This window comes from Poecilia mexicana, unplaced genomic scaffold (genome assembly GCF_051168715.1).
Source record: "Poecilia mexicana isolate PSO_F unplaced genomic scaffold, ASM5116871v1 scaffold_12, whole genome shotgun sequence".
In the NCBI taxonomy this organism is placed as follows: domain Eukaryota; kingdom Metazoa; phylum Chordata; class Actinopteri; order Cyprinodontiformes; family Poeciliidae; genus Poecilia; species Poecilia mexicana.
Genome location: NW_028263381.1, coordinates 28,629,793 through 28,654,072, shown reverse-complemented (window position 1 = coordinate 28,654,072; position 24,280 = coordinate 28,629,793). Strand labels below are relative to the sequence as shown.

General features: G+C 39.4%; 1 protein-coding gene across 1 annotated transcript in view; it reads right to left on the bottom strand.

The window, feature by feature from the left end:
* Positions 1-7,658: 7,658 nt before the first annotated feature.
* Positions 7,659-24,280, bottom strand: part of lmnb1 (lamin B1) — a 38,876-nt gene continuing 22,254 nt past the window's right edge. Inside the window, exons 6-11 of the mRNA XM_088011313.1 lie at positions 19,537-19,757; positions 19,217-19,445; positions 13,889-13,993; positions 13,234-13,353; positions 12,979-13,083; positions 7,659-8,823 (exon numbers count right to left, since the gene is read on the bottom strand). Of these exons, the coding sequence (XP_087867439.1) occupies positions 8,782-8,823; positions 12,979-13,083; positions 13,234-13,353; positions 13,889-13,993; positions 19,217-19,445; positions 19,537-19,757 (822 nt within the window). The 3' untranslated portion in view covers positions 7,659-8,781. The remainder of the gene's footprint in view (positions 8,824-12,978; positions 13,084-13,233; positions 13,354-13,888; positions 13,994-19,216; positions 19,446-19,536; positions 19,758-24,280) is intronic.

The following is a 24,280-nucleotide window of genomic DNA, read 5'->3' as shown; positions in this document are numbered from 1 at the left end:
GACTCTAAAGCAGCTGCCACAAATATGATTTGAAGATATATCACTATTTGCAAACAATTTTTCTTCATCAACATAATCTAAACTGGACAAATTCCTCGCTGATTGATACCAGTTTGACTACGAAGGTACGTGTTTTGTTTTTTTTCGCTGTTAGTTGATATGCTAGGATAGCAATAGTAATTTGTTAGCTGGCTAATATTACGTAGCCTTTCTGTTTTGGAAATAGAATGTATTTAGGCTCTAATCTTACTCAGATTTTTATAGTATAGACTGGGGTTGCCATCCGTCACGTAAAATGCATGATCGTATTAAACCCTCCTCACTTATGCTAGTTTCACCACCTGCTAAGTAGCGACATTACCTGCAGCCACAAGTCCAAAACTTGATAGTTATGCAAAACACCCGCAACTCCATCATGTCCTGAGAAGTTAAAGACATGATCAAGACATGAGGAGGAAGACGCTGAGATAGATAGATAGATAGATAGATAGATAGATAGATAGATAGATAGATAGATAGATAGATAGATAGATAGATAGATAGATAGATAGATAGATAGATAGATAGATAGATATTAACGTTTCATTGGAGAAATGTGATGAGCTATCCATCCATATATATATATATATATATATTGCGCCAATTACATATATATATGTAATTGGCGCAACCCCGACGCCAATTACAACGGCTGAGTGAAGTACCATCAGAAAGTCTCATTGAAGATGTGAATGCAGCATTGAGAACAATCCCTACCAACACCATAACAGAAACCAATGAGCTGATATACAACTCAGCATCAGTGATCCTTGAAATGCTCGGCTATAAGAGGAACCATGAGACCCAATATCCATCATGGAGGATCTTAGAGGCTAAGATCAAGATAACAAGGAGGGAAGTGAGCCAACTGTCAGAGCTCCAAAGAGGTGCAATGAAAAGACCAGTACCTAAGAAGTACAGCCAGATGCCCATACCTGAAGCACTCGAAACTGCCAAACAAAGGCTCCAAGCCTTGGCCAGCCGCCTAAAGAGATACACAAGAGAGAATGAAGCCAGGAGGATTAACCGGCTCTTCTCCACCCAACCAGCTAAAGTGTACTCTCAATGGCAGGGTAATAACAACAGAGCAGACCCACCAAGGCTGGAGACTGAACAATACTGGAAAGGCATATGGGAGAGGGAGGCGTCCCACAACAGCAATGCACAGTGGCTAACCTCTCTACGAGAGGACCACAGCAACCTCCCTGAACAAGCCAGCTCAATGGCAAGAACAAGATCCGTGCAATAAACAGCTATGCCTTACCAGTAATCAGATACCCTGCCGGAATAATTAGCTGGCCAATGGAAGAGATGAAGGCCACGGACGTTAAGACTTGGAAGCTACTAACCATGCATGGAGGGTTCCACCCCAAATCCAGCACCCTGAGACTGTACACAAGCCATAAGGAAGGAGGCAGAGGACTAGTGAGTGTGAGAGCCACTGTCCAGGATGAAACATCCAAGATCCATAAATACATCAAGGACAAAGTCTCAATGGACGATGTGCTCAGCGAATGTCTCAGACAATGGGGAACAGAGGACGAGGTGCTGGAGGAACCATCATGGGAAGACAAGCCCTTACATGGGATGTACCACCGACAAATAACTGAAGTGGCTGATATCAGGAAATCCTACCAATGGCTGGAGAAAGCTGGACTCAAGGACAGCACAGAGGCCCTCATCCTGGCCGCCCAGGAACAGGCCCTAAACACCAGAGCAATAGAGGCTCAGATCTACCACACCAGACAAGACCCAAGGTGTAGGTTGTGCAAGGAGGCCTCTGAGACAGTCCAGCACATAACAGCAGGGTGCAAGATGCTGGCAGGGAAAGCGTACATGGAACGACATAACCAAGTGGCGGGCATAGTGTACAGGAACATCTGTGCCGAATATGGACTGGAAGCCCCGAGGTCAAAGTGGGGAACACCCCCAAAGGTGGTGGAGAATGACCGAGCTAAGATCCTGTGGGACTTCCAGATCCAGACAGACAAGATGGTAATGGCGAACCAACCGGACATTGTGGTGGTGGATAAAGAACAGAGGACAGCCGTTGTGGTGGATGTAGCAATACCAAGTGACCACAACATCAGGAAAAAGGAGCATGAGAAACTGGAGAAATACCAGGGCCTCAGAGAGGAACTGGAGAAGGCCTGGAAGGTGAAGACCACAGTGGTGCCTGTGGTCATCGGGGCCCTCGGGGCAGTCACCCCCAAACTGGAGCAGTGGCTCAAACAGATCCCAGGAACAACATCAGACATCTCAGTTCAGAAATGTGCAGTTCTAGGCACAGCGAAGATACTGCGCAGAACCCTCAAGCTCCCAGGCCTCTGGTAGAGGACCCGAGCTCAGAGGATGAAAGAGACCACCCGCGGAGGGTGAGAAGGGAATTTTTTTATATATATATATATATATATATATATATATATATATATATATATTAGCTCATTAACTTCACATTTCTCCAATGAATATTTATCAAATGTTATGATTAGAAGGTTAAGTTTGGCAGTAGAAAATTGATAACATAGGAATAACACCTTTATATCCCTTTTAACAGGTTACACTTGATTCTGCTGTCACCACAGCACTTTGTGCAAATAAAGTGCATGAAGTTTGTGCTCAGCTGGGAAGCCCTGTGGATCACATGGTGGGACTTCTGCTTCAAACTGCTCACTAAAGTTTACCATTTCCTCTGTCATCCACCAGTTCACTGCAGACTGGCACCAGTTCACTGCAGACTGGCACCTGCCAAGGACCCTACATGGATGTCTTCTTAAGTTGTAAACCCTGAGTAGATACTGTTGAAATAAAATTGATATGCTTTTGTAAATACATTTTCTCTATCAATGACTTAAATTATTAACTGTGGTAATTATGTTTGTGTAATGTAGTAACCATGTAGAGTGTTTAATATAATTATTAAATAGATGTTTTAAAGAAACAGCCACAAACCTTATGTCTTTGTTCCACAATGGCAGCTTTAATTGTAGCATTTCCTCTCCTCCACATACTTTGTTGCCAGATGTGTAAAATTTACAAAAAGAAGCAATTTAAATGTAAAAGTTGCAGATATGTAGATTACTCAAGAGAAGCTATTTACAATACTTTTTTACAGAACTCTACACAACATCAATTCATTTATTAATCAATACATATAGATATTAATTACAGAATAGATACACAAAGATTTAATTTCTAACACAGCTGCAGTATTGAGTGTTCATCCAAGAAGTGGGACTTGCAGGAGCAGGGAGGCTCTGTACTGGTTTCTCCTTTTAAATCAAGAGGCCCATGATAGTTTAACGTTAGGCAGCAGATGTCCCACAGTTGATTGACTGAACCTGCCATGGACAGAGGAAAAAGACCATCCCAGATATGGTAGGTTGTTAGGTCGGCCACTGTTGAGAAAGATGAACAAAACAATATGAAAAATTATGAATCACATCAGAATATGTAAATTATTTAGCATATTGCACTTAAATCAATATTTAAAATGCTTTTCTAAACAACAGTGTTGGAAGATGTCAGTGATTTTAGTAAAACTTTTAACAACACAGCACTGAAAGGCAGCGGTGTATACATTTCCTAACTGTGGCTAAAGCTGCTGCTAGCTGGTTTATTCTCTGATGGGAGGCTGTTTATTTTATAAAAAGTCAGAGAATGGTGAATTGACAATGAGTAATAACAGCTATCTAACACTTAAATGCTGTTATTATTAACCTTACCTTTTATTATATCCTTAAGATAATGAGTATCCATGAATTTTTCAGTCAGGTTTCCCGAGACAAAATCACACCGGAAGTAAAGATACGGAAGTAAAGATACACCGCTTCGAGTTATGGCGGCCAATGTCTGACGTCACTGTGAAAAGGGTCTATTGTCCGCTTTAATATTTGCATTGGTCATCAAACCATTGGCAGAGTCCATAAGTAACAATAATAATATAGTGGGACTTTCAACTGATTTGATATTCCATAAGATAGTTTTGTATGCTGATAATGTGCTTCTCTTCATCTCAAAACCGGAAAAATCTTTACTAGCTTTAATGTCTATTATTAAGGATTTTGGCTCACTGCTGGGCTATAAAATTAACTTGGATAAATGACGAGCAATGCCGACTGGTTTTAATGATGAAATCCCTTATTCATCTACCTTCCCATTTTCTTGGTCTGATTCAGCATCTGAATACCTGGGGATTGATTTAAAGCCTAGTTTGGGGTATTGCTGAGAAACAATTTGACTAAAGTACAAAAAGAAATTCAAAGACACCTTAGAAGATGGATAAGTCTGCTAATTTCATGGATGGGTAGAATAAGCTTCTTTTCTAGTTTTTTTCCCATTATAATCCTTACACTTCAGTTTAATAATAATAATCAATTTAATTTGTACTCCACTTTTCATTAGAAAAAATCTCAAAGTGCTACACAGTGCAACTAAAATCGTAGATAAAATCAACATAATAAAAATCAGTTTGTATCATAAACACAGCATAGAGCCAGTGCAGTTATTTAATTTTCAAAAACAAAGTGTTAAAAAAGAAATAAAACAAAATTTAAAAACATCAAACATAAGATGAACTTACAAAGTGAGGAAGGGCAAACATTGTGGAGGAAAACATGAGCTACAATTCTTTGGGATAACCTTTGGAATTGCCTAATCCTAACCCTTTTACTCATGATATTCTTTGTGGTACTTAACACAATCATGTCCAAAAAATCTAAATGACTCATTGTAGCAAATTATGTGGTTAAGATCAATCAGGACCATTAATTATTATTAAAGGAACTGAGTCTCAGGTGGTAAATATTTCCATCTAAATTACTGTAACAAAATACAGTTGAGTAAAATAAGCTCAACAAATAAAACAATGTTGAGCTTATTTTTATGCAAACTGAAAAGAAAAGTTGATTATGGCAGATACATTTTGTCAATGTATATCTGACTTCTTTAACCATAGACAAGTGAAATGTAGTTAGGTCTTTGTCAGGGTCATGAACAGAATGCTGTTCTCCTCTAACGACAGTATTTCAGAGCCCACCACATACCACAGAGATACACTATGGCTACTCTTATATATAGCTTTAAAGAACATGAATGGCAGAGTAGTTTCTGAGGAGGAGATTCACAACTCACTCAAAAATTAAAAAGCACTCGGAGTTTTCTGGTTTCAAAAAAAAAGAGCACTTTCTTAACTTATAAAAATAACAGGAATATTTTCCAAGTTGACTTCATACTAAAATTAAAATATAAACATTAATTTTGTGGTAGAAAAACTGTTTCACTCCTCACTCATTCACCAAACAATCAGATCAACCACAGCAGCTGCTTTAGCTCGTAAATCACAGCAGGAAGCTAACCTGACAAAGAGGAGGCCCTAAACAATAAATAATAGATCTGTTTGCATAACTTTGAGTCAATAACATCATTTAGCAAATAAATTACTTAATAGGCTCCAACACCACATGTCCTCTCTGTGGTGACTCAGATCCCAAAAATCTGAAAATGGTCACCTGAAGAAAACGGACACCAACTTTTCTGTAATTTTGTAGTGTTTTAGTGTAAAATACACCCTCCCAAAAATAAAATTCTGCAAGAGTAGCGATACAGATGTCTGACATCTATTCTTCATGGCATTTCAGTTTTGCAAAATTAAAATGAAATGCCATTAGTCAGAGGTTGCAGCACAATGTTGGGCCCATTTAAACTGAATAGAAAATAGGCCTATGGATGACTTAACTAATTTATACAAATTGCAGAGAGAATGTACATTTTGCATAGCATGCACCATAATGCATAACATTTCACAATGGATTTTTTAAAATATAAATATTTACATATTTCTTTTTAAAAAGTCATGCAGCCTACGACATCTGTAATGGAAAATTTTATAATGTGCTCCTCACCCCTTTTCTGCTTTAGATCACGAGTCTGTATGAACTTATCATGAAACTGGTCAAGCTTGTCTCCTATAGACTTCTACAGTGCCATACAACAGCAGGGGAGAGCTCCTTGATCCTGGAGACTAAGTGTTACTTCCCCAACCCAGGACTTATCTGCCCTCTTTAGCATGAAAGAACAACCCACTATCCTTAACAACAGACAAATGGCCAGACCATCTGTGTTGGGCTCCACAGAATCCTTGATATATAATCAGGGATTCACACCTCTCATCCAATCAAGTCTCTCTTCTCTGACCAGAATCTATAAAAGGAAGCCAGATCCATTGTTGGTCAGAGCAGATTTGACAAACTCCTTTCACTCTGTATTTCTGTTCTCACCTTGCAAGGTTTTAATAAATTTCTTATTTCTTCTCATCCAGACTCTTGTTAAAGTAATTTTTTACACGACACATTAGGGGTTGCACCAATTAGTCGATTCTTTTCTCTGCAATGACTATTTTTCTGGGCCAGTCGACTAGTCGCAATCACATGACAAAACAGATTTTTCCAAGGAAATGAAAGAAGGTGGACTAGGTGAGTTCGTCAGAAAGCTGAAATTGTATAAAAATGTAAATAATTTAACAAAGACAAACTAAATTACAGCATAGGCTACCGCAATAGGGGCGTTGCGCGGCGCGGTTGTTAGCACGGCGCCCCGCATACAGAGACTTTAGCCCGCAGTAGTCAGGAGTCCGACTCCCGTCCTCCATTCGCTGGGCCCAGGCCTCTCTCCGCTCTCTCTGCCCCCTTACAGTCAGATTGTTGTCAAATAAACTAGTGCCGAAAAAATCCTTAAAAAAAAAAAAAAGACTACCGGAGTAATGTGCGACAACGTGTCATGATGTCAGGCTTTTTGATCCCTCAACTACCCCAACTGATCAGCGTCACCCTGCGTATTGAAGCTTTTAACCTGGCAGCTTTACGCTCTTATAAAAATATGGTTTGACTACATCTGGAAACTAAGACCAAGCTTCATCCTGAGGATCTGATAAGAGGCGATCTCTGCCGCCGTCTGCATGTCGGTTCAGAGAGCCGAACCGACTCTGAGTCAGCAGAGATCCTGCTGCGCATCGGGCGGAGGAGCAGCAGGAGGAGCAGCAGGAGGAGCAGCAGGAGGAGCAGCAGGAGGAGCAGCAGGAGGAGCAGCAGGAGGAGCAGCAGGAGGCTTCGTTGAATTCAACTGAACGGGATCCGTTCATAATAAGTTTTAGTTTGTGATATTCCAAAAGCATCATTGTGGTCAGTGTGATAATTTGACTCCTATACGAGTAGCTATCCAGAGATCATCAGCATCAGCCAGTGTTTGGAAAAAAAAAAAACAAAAAAAAAGTCATACCCGACTTTGTATAACGAACTTTTCTCCGCTGCTCACGAAGAATGATCTTTTTATTGCTCTTTTAATTCTGCATAATAGACTTAGTTAAAGCGGGAAGAGGGTGTCAATATTTGCCATGAAAATAGCTGATAAAGCCTCCAATTAGTTCTGAAGAGTTTTTGCACTTACGTCACTATGACGTCACCGCGACTAGTCGACATCGACTCGACTATAATCATGATGTAGTCGACCTTAAAAAATATGTAGTCGTTCAACCCCTACGACACATCCTTCATGACAGTAATTTTATTTCTCTTTAAACACAAACGTGGGCAATATGGTTTAAAATGAAATGCAGACCCAAATTTTGCTTTAATTTCACTTTTTAATCAATAATTGAAAAAAAAAAAAGTCATAAGCATGCAATTATACATACACCGGATGGGAAAGGTTTGCAATGTTAAAAATATCACTATGTAGCTAAAATAAAATTCAATGGAGTATAAAAAGTAAAGACTAGAACTTCACACTAATTTGTTAACTGACAAGAACAAATGCAAAGCAAGTAAATAGATGGAAAACAGAGCAGTATAGTTTTAATAATTTCTGGCCATTTGGACTCTACCAATGTCTACGGGATTTCGTTTTTTCTCAATCTACTTTCTACAGAGCACGATTTGAATGGCCTTAATAAAACCAAATACAGATATTTAAATTCAACGATGATTAAAGACTGCTAAAGCATGCATCATAATAAAAACTGTACTTTAAGCTCTTCAAATATCAAAAGTTAATACAATCAATACTGCAGATGTTGCAGTGTAAGCAAAAGAACAGACTAGGTGCTGCGTATCACATTAGGGAGTCTGTGAATATTAACATTTCTCATTAAAATAAAAAAGACACTGTTGAAAACCTGCACTTGCCACTTTGGTAAGAGATCTGTCTGTCAGATCTCTTAATAAAACATCATACCATAGACAACTAGAGTCATGTTAAACTTCAAACTTACACCTTCAGACTACTGAGCACAGACAAAGGGCATGGGAGAGAATTTGGGTATCTAAACAAAAGTTCTGCTGAAACAAAGTCACTACTATCACAGGACTGAGACTGTGTAAGGTAGTCACATGTAGAACTTTAGCAATGAAAAATTGCAGTAGCTCTATACCACCAACTTTTTGTTGCTTTTCATCTGTAAAACCCTGCAATTTAAGAATATCTTAAAAATGATAGAAAATATGTTAGAAAAACAGCAACAACAAAAAAACATTCTCATTGTGACATCTTGAGTTAAGACATTTGGTCTCAAGATTATGAACTACAGGTTTTGGTTTTCAAACAAAAACATTTACAAAAAGCCTTTTTATAACAAAAACAAAACAATGATATACACTCTGCTGAAACACTACAAAATATAGAAAAATATCACTATGAAAGTTGGCAGATGACTGACTGGGCTCAGAGGTGCCTGGTCTCTGACCAAGATCACATGATGGAGCATCCTCTTTTGGCAGCGTGAGCATCTTTCTGCAGAGTAACAAACATTAAAAATGCTTTAAAAAACCTTTTCAAAAACCTTTTCAATTCCTAGAAGTTTGAATAAATGAAAATTGCGAAATGGATTTAACGGCTACGTTGAGGGGCCCTGAACTGCTCCGATTTGGCCCATAAATTTTAATGACTTGAACCAGTTTGATTTGTTAATGATGTCTCGCTACAAAGAAAGTAAGAACTGTGCATTGGTGTCACTTAGTAAAAAAATAATCTTGCTGCAGTACTTAAAAATTAAGGGTCAAATAAAAAAATTGATGTTGGATGTTTTTAATAGCACAATATTTTGGTGTGTGAAACATGATGGTCATTCTCTTGTCCTTCAAACTGCTGACCACCAAAGAGTGGTCAGCAGTATGTGTGCATATCTGAAAATAGTTAAGCTGCCATTCACATGACTGCCAGATAAGCTGGCACATTGAAAAACAAGAAAATTAAGGAGAATCTGTGAAAAATCAAGTTGGTGATGTCTGAAGTATGTTTGTCAGTTTTAATGAGCTTCCTTTGTGAAAACTCACATTATGCTACAGATGACTGGGATGAGCTTCTGTGTCTTATGGGGGTATGACCAGTTAAATGCTTTTCCCAGGACATCCCAAGCTTGTTTTCTCATTTTATTTTGCTTGTTATAAACAGGGTTTGTACACATTAATGATTCCAAAATTGAAAACCCTGAAAAGATTACTTAAAATTATTTTGTCATTGTACAAGAAAGCGCAACAAAATTTAAAAACATTAAAATTATCAGATAATCTGGAAATTAAATGTTAACGCTTCATGAGTTTTTTTTATTTAGGATCCACAAACTGAGTATTCTTACAGTGGCCCCCACATCACGTGGCTTGCATCACTAAACCAGTATTTAGAAATGAAATAAATACAAAAAACAAACAAAAAGATAAGGAAGACAACATCGCAGAATACATGTAATTTTAGGTTAAACATAATGCAATAGTGCAATATATTAATTTTTATCATCCTTTAAAATTTTCACTATCATTAAATATAACAGTCAGCATTCAATTCCAGTGTCCCCAAGTGGCCAAATGAATCACATAAATTGCTTTAAATTTTCCTTTAGCTTCAGACACTTGCCTCTCCTAGCAGTTTTATCTGCGTGCGATTTACAAGTAAGGTATAGTAATTTTATTGAGATAGCACATTTTCAGCAACCAGGCTGGTTTAATGCACCTGGTTCCAATGTTGGGTTAATACCCAACATTGGAACAAACCTTTTCAGTATGTCAATGTTCTTCTTAGGCCTTCTAATCAAGAACATTGACATACTGAAAAGGTTTTTACTATCACCAGGGAGCGAACCAAAACATGCAGGATGCCGGTCCTCGAGGATCGACTTTGGTCTAAAGTAATAATAAACTAGACGGGGCAAGAACTCACACATCAGGGAAAGACAGCACAAGATGCAACATTCAAGACATTGCTAGCAAAGGCAGTGACGTCAGGGGAATGTATCTGTAAACCAGAGGTTCCCAAACTGTGGGGCGCGCCCCCTAGGGGGGGCGCCGTGTCATTGCAGGGGGACGCGGGAAGCCATCTGGATGAAAAAATAAACAAAACATGAACACTGTATGCGCTGGGTTTTACCTTAGAATGGCCAACTCTCTGTTATTCCTATGTCAATTTGATACAGTAGAGGCTTCCACACTTCCCATATTTGTGTCCTCTGTCACTTTTATCAGCAGTTTAAACTGTTTAATCCGTTGTTAACATGTTGTAACCTGTTTTTCCGAGCCACCTTTAAACGCAACATGAGCGCTACGATGCTCGCGCTGGGTTTCCACCTGTGAAGGAGACCTGCTGCTGCTGGGCGGAGCTACGTAGGTTTGTGTTAGAATCATGGCAGCAAACCAGCAAAACGCAAAAAACTTTTCACAGTTTTTCCCTCCAAACTAACCGACTGAGTTGAGTAAAGCTGTTGGATGCAGGTAATGTTAGCTAAAAGATGACTAGCTAATGTTAGCTAAAAGATGACTAGCTAACATCAATACAGAACCTTAAGCTTAACAAGCACCTTGTAGGCTACCGATGTTGGTGTCTATTTTCAGCTACGTACATTCATTTTGCCCCCAAAAAAGTCGATGCCCTCCCCCCCCATTATCTGTAACCCTTATGGGTTACAGATAATGAAAAACCAAAATTCAGTGTCTTGGAAAATTAAATTACAGAAGATCAATACAAAAAAAGAATAATTTAAACATAAGTATGTTCATTTCTATGCAGCCAAAACTTGGCTAGTCCATCATCTGCATGACTTACTGCAGCGAGATGTGAATGATATTAGGTGTTCAGGAAGTTCAGGTAGCTTAAGGCACTTTTCCACTAGCCCGCCTCAAACTGCTACGGTCTCGGTCCACCTTGGCCAGATTTATTTTCCATGAGCAAATCCGGCGCGGCTCAGCCCAGCTGATCTCAGATTTTAGTACCTACTTAGTACCAAGAACCGATCCCATTTGATCGACAGCTGACCACATTAACGTGTTGGCTCGTGATTTATGTCACTGACAACTCCAAAACAACTTTTAGCGTTTAGAATTTAACTTTAGCTGTGGACCGCAGACATGCTATCTGCTATCAGAAAGTTGCATGGAGGTGTTTAATTATGAGAATAATCAGGAGCAGCGGCAGGAACACATGCAGTAACTTTTGCAACACAATGACTGTAAATTAGCAGCGGTCATTGCAGCTCGTTTCTCTGAAAAAGAGAGAAACGGTGCAGCTGTTGTCAGCTTTCTGACGGAGCTGCAGTTTTGCATCAACTGTGTGAAACACTGTAGCTGTTGTAAACGAATATTTTACTAATTAACTAATGTATCGATAACTCTTATGATTAATTGAGTAATCGGATAAAATAATTGATAAAAATCTGGCATAACACCAGTGTTACTATCGGATATCAATTTCAGTCCAATTTTTCATTCTTTAGCATCCCTAACAGTTACTTTTTTGTAGTTTAGAAAACTAACCTGTAACAACAGCTCATTTTTTAAGTTAACCTGAAGAAAAGCTATACAAAGATCTGAAATTATATTCAATAATTCAATGCCCCAAACCTGTCAAGCTTTGGGTTTGAGAATATGGGAAATGTCTCCTGGAGTTGGGAGGTTTGGGCGGGGGGCAGGCGAACGTAACCTGGGGGTGGAAATACGAACAAACAAACCTAATGTGCGTGTGTGTGTATGCGCGCGTATGTGTGTGTGTGAGACACGACCAGTAGACCAGGGTTGAAAGTAAGAACGGGTGCCGTAAATACGGGATATTTACAGCACCTTAGTTCGTCACACTCAGAAACTCATCTACCAGCTGTGTACCGCCACGATGATTTCCGCCACCCGTTTATGGAGACCGGGATGATAAGAAATTCATTGTGCAGTTCGTCCATAAAGCTACACTTACACTGTAACCATCAACTACTCAGCCGCCCGCCATGTTCAGTCTATCTGCTTACCTGTATAAATACTCCTGCAGTGCTCTTCCCACTGTTCACTTTCAACCAGCAGCTCCCAGAGGAAAAAGGCTGCCATACTCCAGACATCGCGCCAATCATTTTAAGGATGCTTATTGGTCCCCCAAAAACGATGAAAACCCGGGCATTATCATCAATCAATAAAATCCCCACGGGCCGAACATGAAAATTGGACGTTATGCTGCTAACACTTAGCTTTGGTCAACAACTCAGAGGTTGAAGTCAGAGCTACGCATAACGCAAATAATGTTCTGGCCGGAAAATAAAATATAATTTAACGAAGCTTTGAGGCAGGTAAATTTTCCTTGAGCAATTTTAATAATCGAGGTACTCGAATCATTTGAGGAATTGTTTCAGCTCTAGTAGCTACATAATATTAGTTATTTTTCCACAATTCCGTCCATGTTTTCCGCGTCGCAGAAATCATATGACCCTAACCATGTGAGAGGGACAAACGGTTCTTTACAGCTAGTTAATCCTTAAATTTAAATTGTACGTCAGAAAAACTTGATGTCTGCACAATCATATTTGAATTTAAAGCACTAGAAGCAATAGGACCCAAAAAAAGTCTCCACTAAGAGGAGATGTATTCCCTAAAAAAGGCTTCAATAATTTTAACTATTTGAAACAAAAAAATAGGACCCAACCTGCTGTTGGAGGTCTTTCTCAATGGCTTCTATACCATAATCATCTTCATCTCCCTGATCATCTTCTTCTGCTATCTTGTATTTGGTGATTCTCTTTGCCACTTCCTGTCAAAAAATCAGTGTCAAGTAGAATTCAGAATATTATTAACATTATATGAGTAAATTTGACACCTTTGCCTTAAGTTTGTGAAAATACTGTATAAAAACAATAGTGAAAGGCAACAATTTAACAGCATTATGTAATTAAAACTTTACCTCTCCCTGAGGGTTCATCAGCACCATACTAACATCTTCTCCTGACCCCCAGGATGACTGGTTTTTCCACACTAAGTCAGAGGGAGGTTTGGAGCTCACACCAGCATCAGACGCCCAGATCTGCACAGAATGTATAAACACCACTAACATCCATGCACTCAATCCAAAAATATACAGATCAGCAGAACAGTAGAAGTCTTTATCTTATTGACATTACAAACTATGCTTTGATAAAGTTTTTGGGTTTTTGGTAACACTTTATTTGAAGGGGTGTGCACAAGACTGACATAACACTGTCATGAGCATGAACGAGTCCTTATGAACATCTATGACAGTTGTCATGAAGTGTCATTTGATAAATAATGACATTTTAATGCAACATTTGCATTTTTAAGACTTTCAATACAACTTTTAGAGCAACTTTGCGTTAAAAGTGTCCTTATTTACCGAATGACACTTCATGACAACTGTCAAACATTCATAAAGACTCGTTCATGTTTATGACAGTGTCATGTCAGTCTTATTCACACCCCATCAAATAAAGTGTTACCGGGTTTTTTAAATTGATATCAATACATGGAAATTGAACAAATTTTTCAAACTACCCTTCCAAAGAAACAAAAAACTTTAAAGTGATTTTAACAATAGATCTTACCGTGACTTTATGCCCAGCTTTCAGGACATATTTGGGTGTGAACTTGTAAGTAGACGCAACATTTCCAACATTCTGGACCATCTCGTAACCCACCATGGCCTGGTCCTGATACACAATTATTTACACTTAGAAGATAATACTAAAACAAAACATTTGCAAGATTTTAAATTGTCTCTTGTACACTTGTTTAATATGCGTTTAATATGCTTATTTTCTATGCAAGACACCACTTGCATCTGATTCTATACACTGACATAATTTTTGTCTGACATACAGTCTTGGTCTCAATGGTCTATCTACAGTGTGCGAGTGTGTGGCAGAAATCCTGCCAGTATTAACACAAGCCGTTCCAACAGTCCTAGTCTTTCTGTACAGAAATACTAGGACAAAGCATGTCCTACTTTGTCCTAGTCTGCACATCTGTCAAGTTTTGGGTTTGAGAATATGGTAAATGTTGCCATCTGGGGTAGGGGTTGAGAAACAAACGTAAAACCTGGGGAGGCTGGGAGGCAGAGGGGGAGCGCGACAATACGGGATATTCACAGGAAATACCAATACAGGAGCATGGTGGGAAAGGGGGCAAAAAACTGTACTCTCCCAGCCAAAACGGGAGACTTGACAGGTATGCTTCTGAGCTCCTACCATGGGGTAAATACTAGTGCCGCCAGTCGATTAAAAAACTTAATCAGGGGTGTGCTGTGGTGGCGCAGGGGTTAAGCACAACCCACATATGGAGACCTTAGTCTCCATATGTGGGTTCCAGCTGTCACAGGTTCGATTCCCGGCCTTGGTGACCTTTGCTGCATGTCTTCCCCCTTCTCTCATTACCCACTTTCCTGTCAATTAACTGTCAAATAAAGGCCACTAGAGCCAAAAAAAATCTTAAAAAAGAAAAAAAACAAAACTTAATCAGATTAAAAAGTAGATGTGTAGTAGTTGTGCTTCAGGTGAAGGAAAATTCACCCAGGGTTTCCCCCAGAAAACTCACTAAGCCTGGTGGTTGGGGTGCTGAGGCGGTCTAGAGGGACCTGCTTTGTTTTTGTATTAAAAAATGCTAAGTAGACAGGAAATGTAAAAATATTACTGGGTAATTGTATATGTTACTGGAAGACATGGTCAGTGAAATGCTATTTAAAGTAACAACTATAGTCTTAAAAACAACAAATAAAAATACTATTAAAATAAACATAAATTATTTACACTTCTGTTGAAACCAAATTAAGCCAGGCCCCTAGGACGTTCAGGGGCCCCATAAATGCTAATATTTTAAAGAACCACATATATGGATATTTAATATTTGTTTATTGAGAATGTCAACACTGTTACATTTTATTTAATGGTTTCAGCATAAAATTGTTTAACATTTAATTTTAAGTTTTTAAGGAGCTGAGAAGTTTACCTTTTAAAGATCAAAGAACAATCTTCATAGTTGTTATAGCAACAATATGATGGCTGTGAGCTCAATAAATTTACATTTCAGTAAATTACAATTACTAATCATTGCTTTTCAACACTGCCAATTAAACAACCCCCAGCAGGATTTTGTTCACCCAACCAAAGACAACATAGTCATGACATGACATATACAAATATACTTAAACTATATATACTTATACTTACTTTTACAAAGTAAACTTGCCAGCTCCTTAAAATCTTACATATAAATGTAAGATTTTGTCTTTCTGCTCTGTCCTTCGAAGGAGCAGGACGCATTCTCTGTCTCCCTGTCCTCCCTATATTCCCTGCTCAGTGTCTGTCCTGTGTTTTCAGTCTTTCTTTTGAATAACTTCCAAAGTTGCAAATTATGGATCTGGTCAGCTGGTCTCTCAATGAAATTGATGCAATTTTTTCCACTGGGAAACCAGGTAAAGGGGAACCCTCGTGTCCCGATGAGACATTCTTTGCTGGATATACGATGGATTCTACATGGAAGTGGAAGACCGTGTGCCTGATGATACTGTCAGTCGAGGTTGTTGAAGATGTGTACATGATTGGATTCATGATAACACGTTTTCTGCTTATTGGAGTTGGCAGATACCTGGCTTGTCGGAAATTTTGGAAGATACCGGCGGCAGTTTTGGCAACTTCGAGGCTGCTGGGTACGATTGATGGGATCTGCAGAGCGATCAACATTCAGACGATACGGAAGCTGGGTGCGATCCTTGAACAGGACCATAGCCGGGCAGCGGATCTCTGACTCAGAATGGATATGGTGTGACCTTGGAGAACGTTGTTCGCTCGGATTAGGCGGAAGACCCTAAATTCGACTGTTTGGATTTGCCACCGAGAAGCTCCAGCGAGACTTTCAAGGAAGGTATTAAATTGATGTCAGCCTGACCAAATCAAATTATTGCTATCAGAATCTGGCTCCCCAGGCTGGCCTTGGCTGGCCAGCTATCCTCCCCTGGTTGTCTAAAGAAGGCTGTTCTGCTGATTTGTCTATATGTGTTTATATGTGCTTATGTGCCGAGGTTTTTTTTTTCTTCATCTCAAGCTCTGCCCTGCAAAGAGCAGAGTGAGACGGGGTGTTTTTTCCTCTCCTTACCTGATTTTTTTTTCTTCTCATTTTTCCTATTTCCTCCTGCAAGGGCGGCGCCTGTCGGGCTGCGAGGCCTCAGCCAACTATCCCACAACTAGTTTTTAAGACTAGTTGTGGGTTTAAATAGTGTTTCATTGGCGATGTTTTCCGGTAACATATAATTAGTAATATTATATATATAATATGTGTGTGTGTGTGTGTATGTATATATATATATATATATATATATATATATATATATATATATATATATATGTGTGTGTGTGTGTGTGTGTGTGTGTGTGTGTGTGTGTGTGTGTGTGTGTGTGTGTGCGCGTGTATATACACACATACATACACATTACATACATACATATAGACACATATATAGTGATCCCTCGTTTTTTGCAGGGGTTGCGTTCCGAAAATAACCTGCGATAAGTGAAATCTACTTAGTAGTTACTTTAGTTTTTACAATTATCATACAGCATAATTAAATACTCTACATTAAAACCAAAGAACAAAACCTGTTTTCAGGTCAGCGGATGTGTGTGTTCATCAATCAGGCCTTAATATGATCCGGAGTCGTGTCATTAAAGCGTCTCCTCCAATCTGCTTTGCGACATTCACAGCTGTAGCTATGGCAGAGCGATGGATCTCGTCGAGCCTCCGGTTGGGTTTTGTTGCTTCTGGCCACAGTTTTTTCCAGCAGGCATTCAAAGTTTTCAGCTTTTATCTCCTGAATGGCCAATCTGTATTACTTATATTTAAATACCGTAACGTTAATGGCACACAGGTAGAGAAGGAGCTCGGAGACTGTTTAGCCAATCAGGACGCAGAACACAATGCACTGTGAAAAGAACTGCACAAAAAAATCTGTAAAGCAGCGAGACCGCAAAAGGTGAACTGCGTTATAGCGAGGGATCACTGTATACATATATACACACACATACACATATAGATAGAGAGAGAGAGAGATATCATGTCGTGACTATGCTGTCACGACATGGGTGAACAAAATCCTGCCTAATATCAGTAGCTGTTAGTGATCAGTAGCACACTCTGCTGGCGGATGTTTGGTGTACTACAAAGCAGGAAGCCGACGTCGTTTCTCTCTACATCCAGTGGGTGGTGCAGTCGATACAATCGATAGCCACACAGGCACACCAGCTAGAAGTAAACAAAGGCACCTAGTACAACACTTTCATTCTATTGGCTGAGAGGTTGCCAGGCGACTGTGCCAAAAGGCAGTTCCATGTTTTGTCCAAGCAGAGAGTGAGTGCAAGAAGTTTTGACTACAATCATTACAAGTTTTGAGAAGAAAGACATTAAGTCTTGCTTTCAAAATAAAAATGTAACCAAAAGTACTACACATTTTGAGAATAAAAGACTTGAAGTCCTGCTTTCAGACTGAACATATGTGCTCTTAGATTATGGCAGAAAAATTCCCCCCTACAGAGACTGCTTTGGTTGCCCTTTTGTCTCATTTAGGTAGGTCTGTTTGTTTGAGTTAGTCTGATTTGAATACTGTTATTTTGACCTCTTATGAGCCCAACTTTGTCACTTTTTATTATTTACCCAAGTTTCTTATTGAGTTAAATAAACAATTGCTTTTGAATTTAAACCTGTGCCTGACTCTCCTTTTACTGCTTGGTCCATAACAGTGCATCATCCAACCCCGTTTTCTGTCGGCTGGAATGCTATAATGGATGCTGTGTCTATTGGTCTTAAGGCTCCCTCATACTTCATCTAAAGTGTCAAAACTGGCCATCATTTAATTAATTGCGTAGGGAGGCTTCTTCCTCCCCTTCTCGACACTGGACATAGGTAGAATGTAGAGCTTTGTGCAATGTGTTGACTGATTTGATCAGAAGTTTATTGCCCTGTTTTATGCCGGAATGTGCTTAGGCAGCAATGTTGATATTTCGTTTCAACTAGTCAACTTTCATTACCTGCATCTGCAAATTGAATACTTTTAAGCGTTTATCAGATGCTGTGAGGGATTGCATACATTGCAATGGGTGGGTGAAGTATTTTGTGAAGACAAAATACCTACAGAGATTGTCAAATTAAACCAGAATTATTCAACTGGCCTGGTTCGATTTCTGTAAATGTTATGTCATGTTAGTTTATAAACATTTTCCAGTTTTCCTTTAAAGCAAAATTGAGAATGAAGGAACAGAGAGGAACGCATGATGAATGCTAAAGCAGGAAGGGTGTCCTCAGGTGGTCTGCACTGTGTGTTAAGGGTGTGTGCAGAGATGTTTTGTAATCACATGACCACATGTCAACTGTTCAGCTTCAGATGAAGAATGGGAACCTTTTAGAACACTGGTAAAGAGTCACTGGCAACAAGAATGTGTTTTGCCAAGATTATCCTGCCAAGTCTCGACAAAAAAAAAAAAATGCCAATGACAGTAATAAACATACCGTCATTGGCACTATGACAGTATATAAAATGGTAAATGGCCTGTACTTGTATACCGCTTTATTTAGTCCAGAGGACCAAAACCACTTCACACTACATTCAGCCATTCACACACCAATGGTAGCAAGCCACTGGATACTAGTCACAGCTTCTCTGGGGCAATCTGAGAAGCTGCTGCCATGCAGCAGTGCCACTTGTTGGACCTTCTGACAACCACCAGAAAGCAAGGTGGGTGAAGTGTTTTGTCCAAAAATCATGACAGTGGAGGTGGGCATGGCGGGAAACAAACCAGCTACCCACCGACTGAAGGACCAGGTTCTTCCATGTATAGCTGTTCAGTAAAAGAAGAATCAAAGAATCATTAAAGGTCTCTGGAGCTCACCTCATCTCCACTGTTGAGGAGGCACACAAACTTGCCGTCAGTGTCAATCTCATCGATGCAAATGGGTCCTGTAGCAGAAGCAGAGTGAGCAATGGAGACCGAACTGCTGGCTTCCTGTTCCTCCACATCAATGCGCTTCCTCTTTCCTTGAGTTGTCCGCACACTGCGACTGCTGGATGATGCTCGAGACACTGTGACATGGGATGAGGGACTGGGAGACAGCTTCAGCCTGGGGGATAGAGAAACACCATTTAGATGTAGATGTGTCCGTGTGAAAAAAGGGAACCTCACAAAGCCATCATAACTTTATAGTTTACCACCTTTCCTCCTCTCCCTCCAGAAGCTTCCGGTAGGCATTGATCTCCATGTCCAGGGCCAGTTTCACATCCAGCAGTTGTTCATAGTCATTCAGCTGCTGCTGCATTTTGGCTTGGATTTCTGCCATTTCACGGTCTTTGTCTCCCAGTAGTTTACGGCTTGTGTCTCTCTCTTGTGCTAAAGCTGCCTCAAGTTCTGCTATACGATCCCTCGAGCCACGCGTCTAAAGGGGTAGATTACCAGTATTAGACCAGGGCAAACACTTTTTATCCAAGCACAGGAAGTTTCCTGTCCTATCCAAAGACAGTTGATAGGACAACTGTCCTTATCCTCACATAGGATCCAATGTTTCTTGTACAAATCAGTGTTGATTTTGACAGCAAATATTTAGTCAGTTTCAGTCTTTTTACTAAAATGTCATTTAGTTTTGTCATAAAACTAAATGACAGTTTTAGTCTGTTTTAAAAAAAACTTATGGTTTATGAATGAAATTAAATTACAATCATTTAGTTTTAGTCACAAGTCAGAATTGTTGTCTACTTTTAGTCCACTAATTATAATAAATCTTTGATTAACAGATTTGATTACAGTCAAATTAGTCAACAAAAATATATGTAAAATGTAATTATCTTTTGATCAATTCACTTAAATTTACACAAAAAATATGCTTTTAACCAGTTATTGCCTTACGTTATTGTCAGGAAATGCAATACATACAAAAACAGATTTAAATTCAAAAATAGGGAAGAATAAATATTTTCATTATTATTCTGTTCATTATTATTCTGGCGGCAATATTCAAGTCAAGTGTACTTTATTGTCAAAGATCTATGTAACAGGGTTAACACAGAAGTTTGAAATTGCATTTCACCAGTCTAAAATGTGCAGTTAAACTAAACACATAAACATATAAATAAGACATTGACAGTAATCCCCCCCCACTTGTCGGTGCAACGCTGGCCCCATATTAGCTGGTCACTGCAACTTTTTTTTGTAGCTCAATGAATTTGTATTGCTGTGGACCTTAAAGTCTCAACGTCAGTTACAATCTTTGATACATCTATGAAAAAATATAATGCGAAAGCAGAAATCATAGAACACGTAAGAAGTTTATTTAATCTAAAACAGCACAAAGCAATGTCAAAGCAAACTTCATGAACAAAAAGCCTGTTAAGTCTGCCATACAAGTAACTATATGTGGCCCACGCAAAAGTGCTACATTTGTCCTACTTTTGCGCGGCATTTTCAGTTGTTTTTGCGAGGCTAGCACGAAGCGTATTCGAAAACGGCACAGAACAAGACGAAATGCTGTCAGTACTCGATTGAATACCTTGATTATGGGTTTATACTTTTCCAACAAACACAACTTCCACTGTGTTTACCATTTACCATTTTGCAGGTGCAAAAATCCATATCACTCAGCAATGACACTGTGGCACACAGAATTAATGAAATGGGAAATAAAGAGGAGCAGCTGTGTGCCATCTTAAGGAATTCTCCGTTTACCCTTCAGCTGGATGAGACGACCACTCCCGACATCAACGCTCTGTTGATGGCTTACGTCCGCTTTAAGGCTCCCAGCAGTGAGGACATGGCTGAAGAATTTTTATTTTCAAAATGTCTAAAAACAGACACAAAGGGCCAGACCATTTTCAATGCTGTTCATGGCTATTTACAGGAAAAGTCCATCCCAATAACAAATATCCTGGCATGCACCATTGACCGTGCTCCCTCGATGGTTGGCAGGAAAGGCGGCTTCACTGCTCTTCTTAAGGAACAGGTCCCGAAGGTGCTGACAGTCCATTGCATCCAGCACTGCCACAATCTTGTGGCCCAAACTTTTTCCTGAGGGCCACATAACTTTTCCCTTCTCTGGTGGGGGGAGAGGAAGAGGTGCGTTTCTCGATTGACACATGGGCAAAACCCATGAGTGAAACGGTCACTGGGACTGACTAGTATATATTTCATTAGCATATTAATTTCTCATATGTTAACATAAAGCACATGTGTCAAACTCAAGGCCCGCGGGCCACATGTGGCCCGCCATGTCATTTTATGTGGCCCGCCTCAGCATTTTATAGGCCGATGATTGACTTAAAATAGGTTTTGAGCACGAATTGACTACAAACTACATATCCCACAATGCATTCCGATTGTTACCAGCCAACATTACGGCTTCTCGCCACTAGAGAGCAGCAGAGTCACCTCAAGCTGCTTATTGATTTTCCCAGCGAATAAAACTGAGACATCGACAAGCTAACATCAAAACGTCCAAGAAAAGAAAAATCGATTTACAAGTAAGACTGTGAATGAAGATATGTGTGAGTTGGTGTCAGGGCAGCAGGTCGCGCTAGACTTTTTTTGTTATCCGTTATCTTGACCGACAACATAAAAAATCGGTCATATACTATTTTTATCCGTGAAATTGCAATCATATTAACATCGGCTATTTAGTCGCATTTTATGCGGTTTAGTTAATATTCACCGTGAATCCACAAATTAAACCGATAAATGCATCTACATTTTTCTCATAGTGACAAAAACCACTGACTGAGGCCCCAGTAACTTTTAATAAATTAAATTCAGCGAATTTACTTAAATTAGCATCACTTCACCCGCTGGGGTCTGAACGCACTTCCTCCTGGTTCCCATCTGCAGAAAAATCTGCGCTAATTCATCAGTCAGTTGGATCTGTCTGATCCAAACAGATCAACTGAACTCTGAGTGTTTTACCCTGCGCGGTCCGGTGTGCGCTTTTACCAGGATTTTATTTATTTATTTATTTGCGTGGTTTCGCTTCTCCGAAATGGACAGATGTTAAACTGCTCAGTTTAAAAATATTGTAATTTTTTCCATTACATCCATGGAAACTCAAATGTAATATTTAAAACTTCAATACATTAAATCAGTTATTTAACTATATGAGGTGTTTAAATTATTTTTAACATTGTATTTTTATACATTAATGCTAGGGGTGCCCAAGTCTAATTTTCCAGAGTTACCATCTGCAACTTTAGATGCATTCCTTCTCTAACACACCTGGACCATTGACTCATTATAAGCCTCTACAGAACCGAATGAGGGAAGTCAACCTTTTGTCCGGGGTGTGTTTTAGCAGGGATGCACTCCTGATTTGTACCGTCAATGTGGCCCGTTGAGTGTGGCCAATATGCTGAAGTGGCCCTCGGTGAAATTGAGTTTGACACCCCTGACATAAAGGCTCGTTTTGAAGTATAAGCTGCTACTTACAGGCATTGCTTCGAAGATGCAGCGTTCATAACAGACACGTGTGTTCATCTGCTCTACCGCTAGCAAACAACCGTACTGATTAAATAACATAAAAGTCAAGCAGTTCCCTAAAAGTCCAACAGATGGCAGCAATGCACCCCACAGTTTACAGGACACACTTCCTGCTAAAGAGCCCTCTGGTGGTTGAAGAAAAATCCACATATAAACCAGAAAATACAATAAATGAAAAAAAATCTGAATGCTCTCTGGTATTGTTCAGGGGGCTGGACCAAATGTGGAGGCGGGCCGGATCCGGCCCGCGGGCCGTAGTTTGGGGACCCATGCCGTAGACAATGGAGAAGAGTTCCTTTTTCAAATAAGAGTCATATGCAAGTATCTGGACATATAATGGAGTCTAACAGGTGCTATATAGGTTCTCAAACAATTTATACTTATAGTATGTTTATCATTTGTTTTTGTGCTTTTAAACAAGCCTAATTCTAGTCTTATTCATGTATGTCTTTGTGAATATCTCTTCTCCAAGCGTGAAACTTTTTTGTGCATGGGCCCTTTTTGTTTTTGTTTGTGCTTTATGTGTGATAATATTCAGAAAATCAATAAAATTTTATTAGACACCCAAAATTTGAGTCATAACAAGTCAATTGAATATCACATTTATTAGGGTTGAAAAAGAAAAAGTTGCCAAGATTAGATTTAACAGAACTGATTACAGAAGTATCCGAATGGTAACTGTGACAGTAAAAGTGCTGATCCTTCGTGTCTGCTACTAGCATGTGCTAAATGAAAATGAGCTCTTCCTTCTTCCTTCTTCCTTCTTCTTCTTCTTTAGATTTCAACAGCAGCTTGCATCCATTATTGTTGCACTACTGCCATCTACTGGATCCTAATATCTATACCTCAAATTCTCATAATGATCCCAGTATTATTTTAAAAAAAATAATAATCTTTTTCCCCTCAGTACTATTTAACTGATCAACAACATTCTCAAATTTCAATTCCCTATTAAAACCTAATTCTGTTTTAATGGGCGCTTTTTTCTTTTATTTCCAATTTTTACTTCCATTTGATTCACTTCGTGCTAAAGAGCCCCCTGGTGGTCGAAGAAAAATCCACATATAAGCGGCTTATAGTGCGGAAAATACGGTATATGAAATAAAATCTAAATGCTCTCTGGTATTGTTCAGGGGGCCGGACCAAATGTGGAGGCGGGCCGGATCCAGCCCGCGGGCCGTAGTTTGGGGACCACTGCTCTAGACCATTTGAATAGAAAAATTGGTTTCCAATCAAATTCTTTTTCTGGATCAAATCATTACCCTAAGCATCTGAACCGAATCTGTAGACACTGAAAGGTCCGGTCCCAATATCATGTTGAAGGGTTTGAGTGCGTAATGTCTCCCAATTCTCCGCATCCAGGATTCGTCCTGCCCCTTTTGGGTCCCATTTCCGTACATCTGCTAAGCCTAAGACTTCAGCAAACCAGCAGACCCACAATTCATT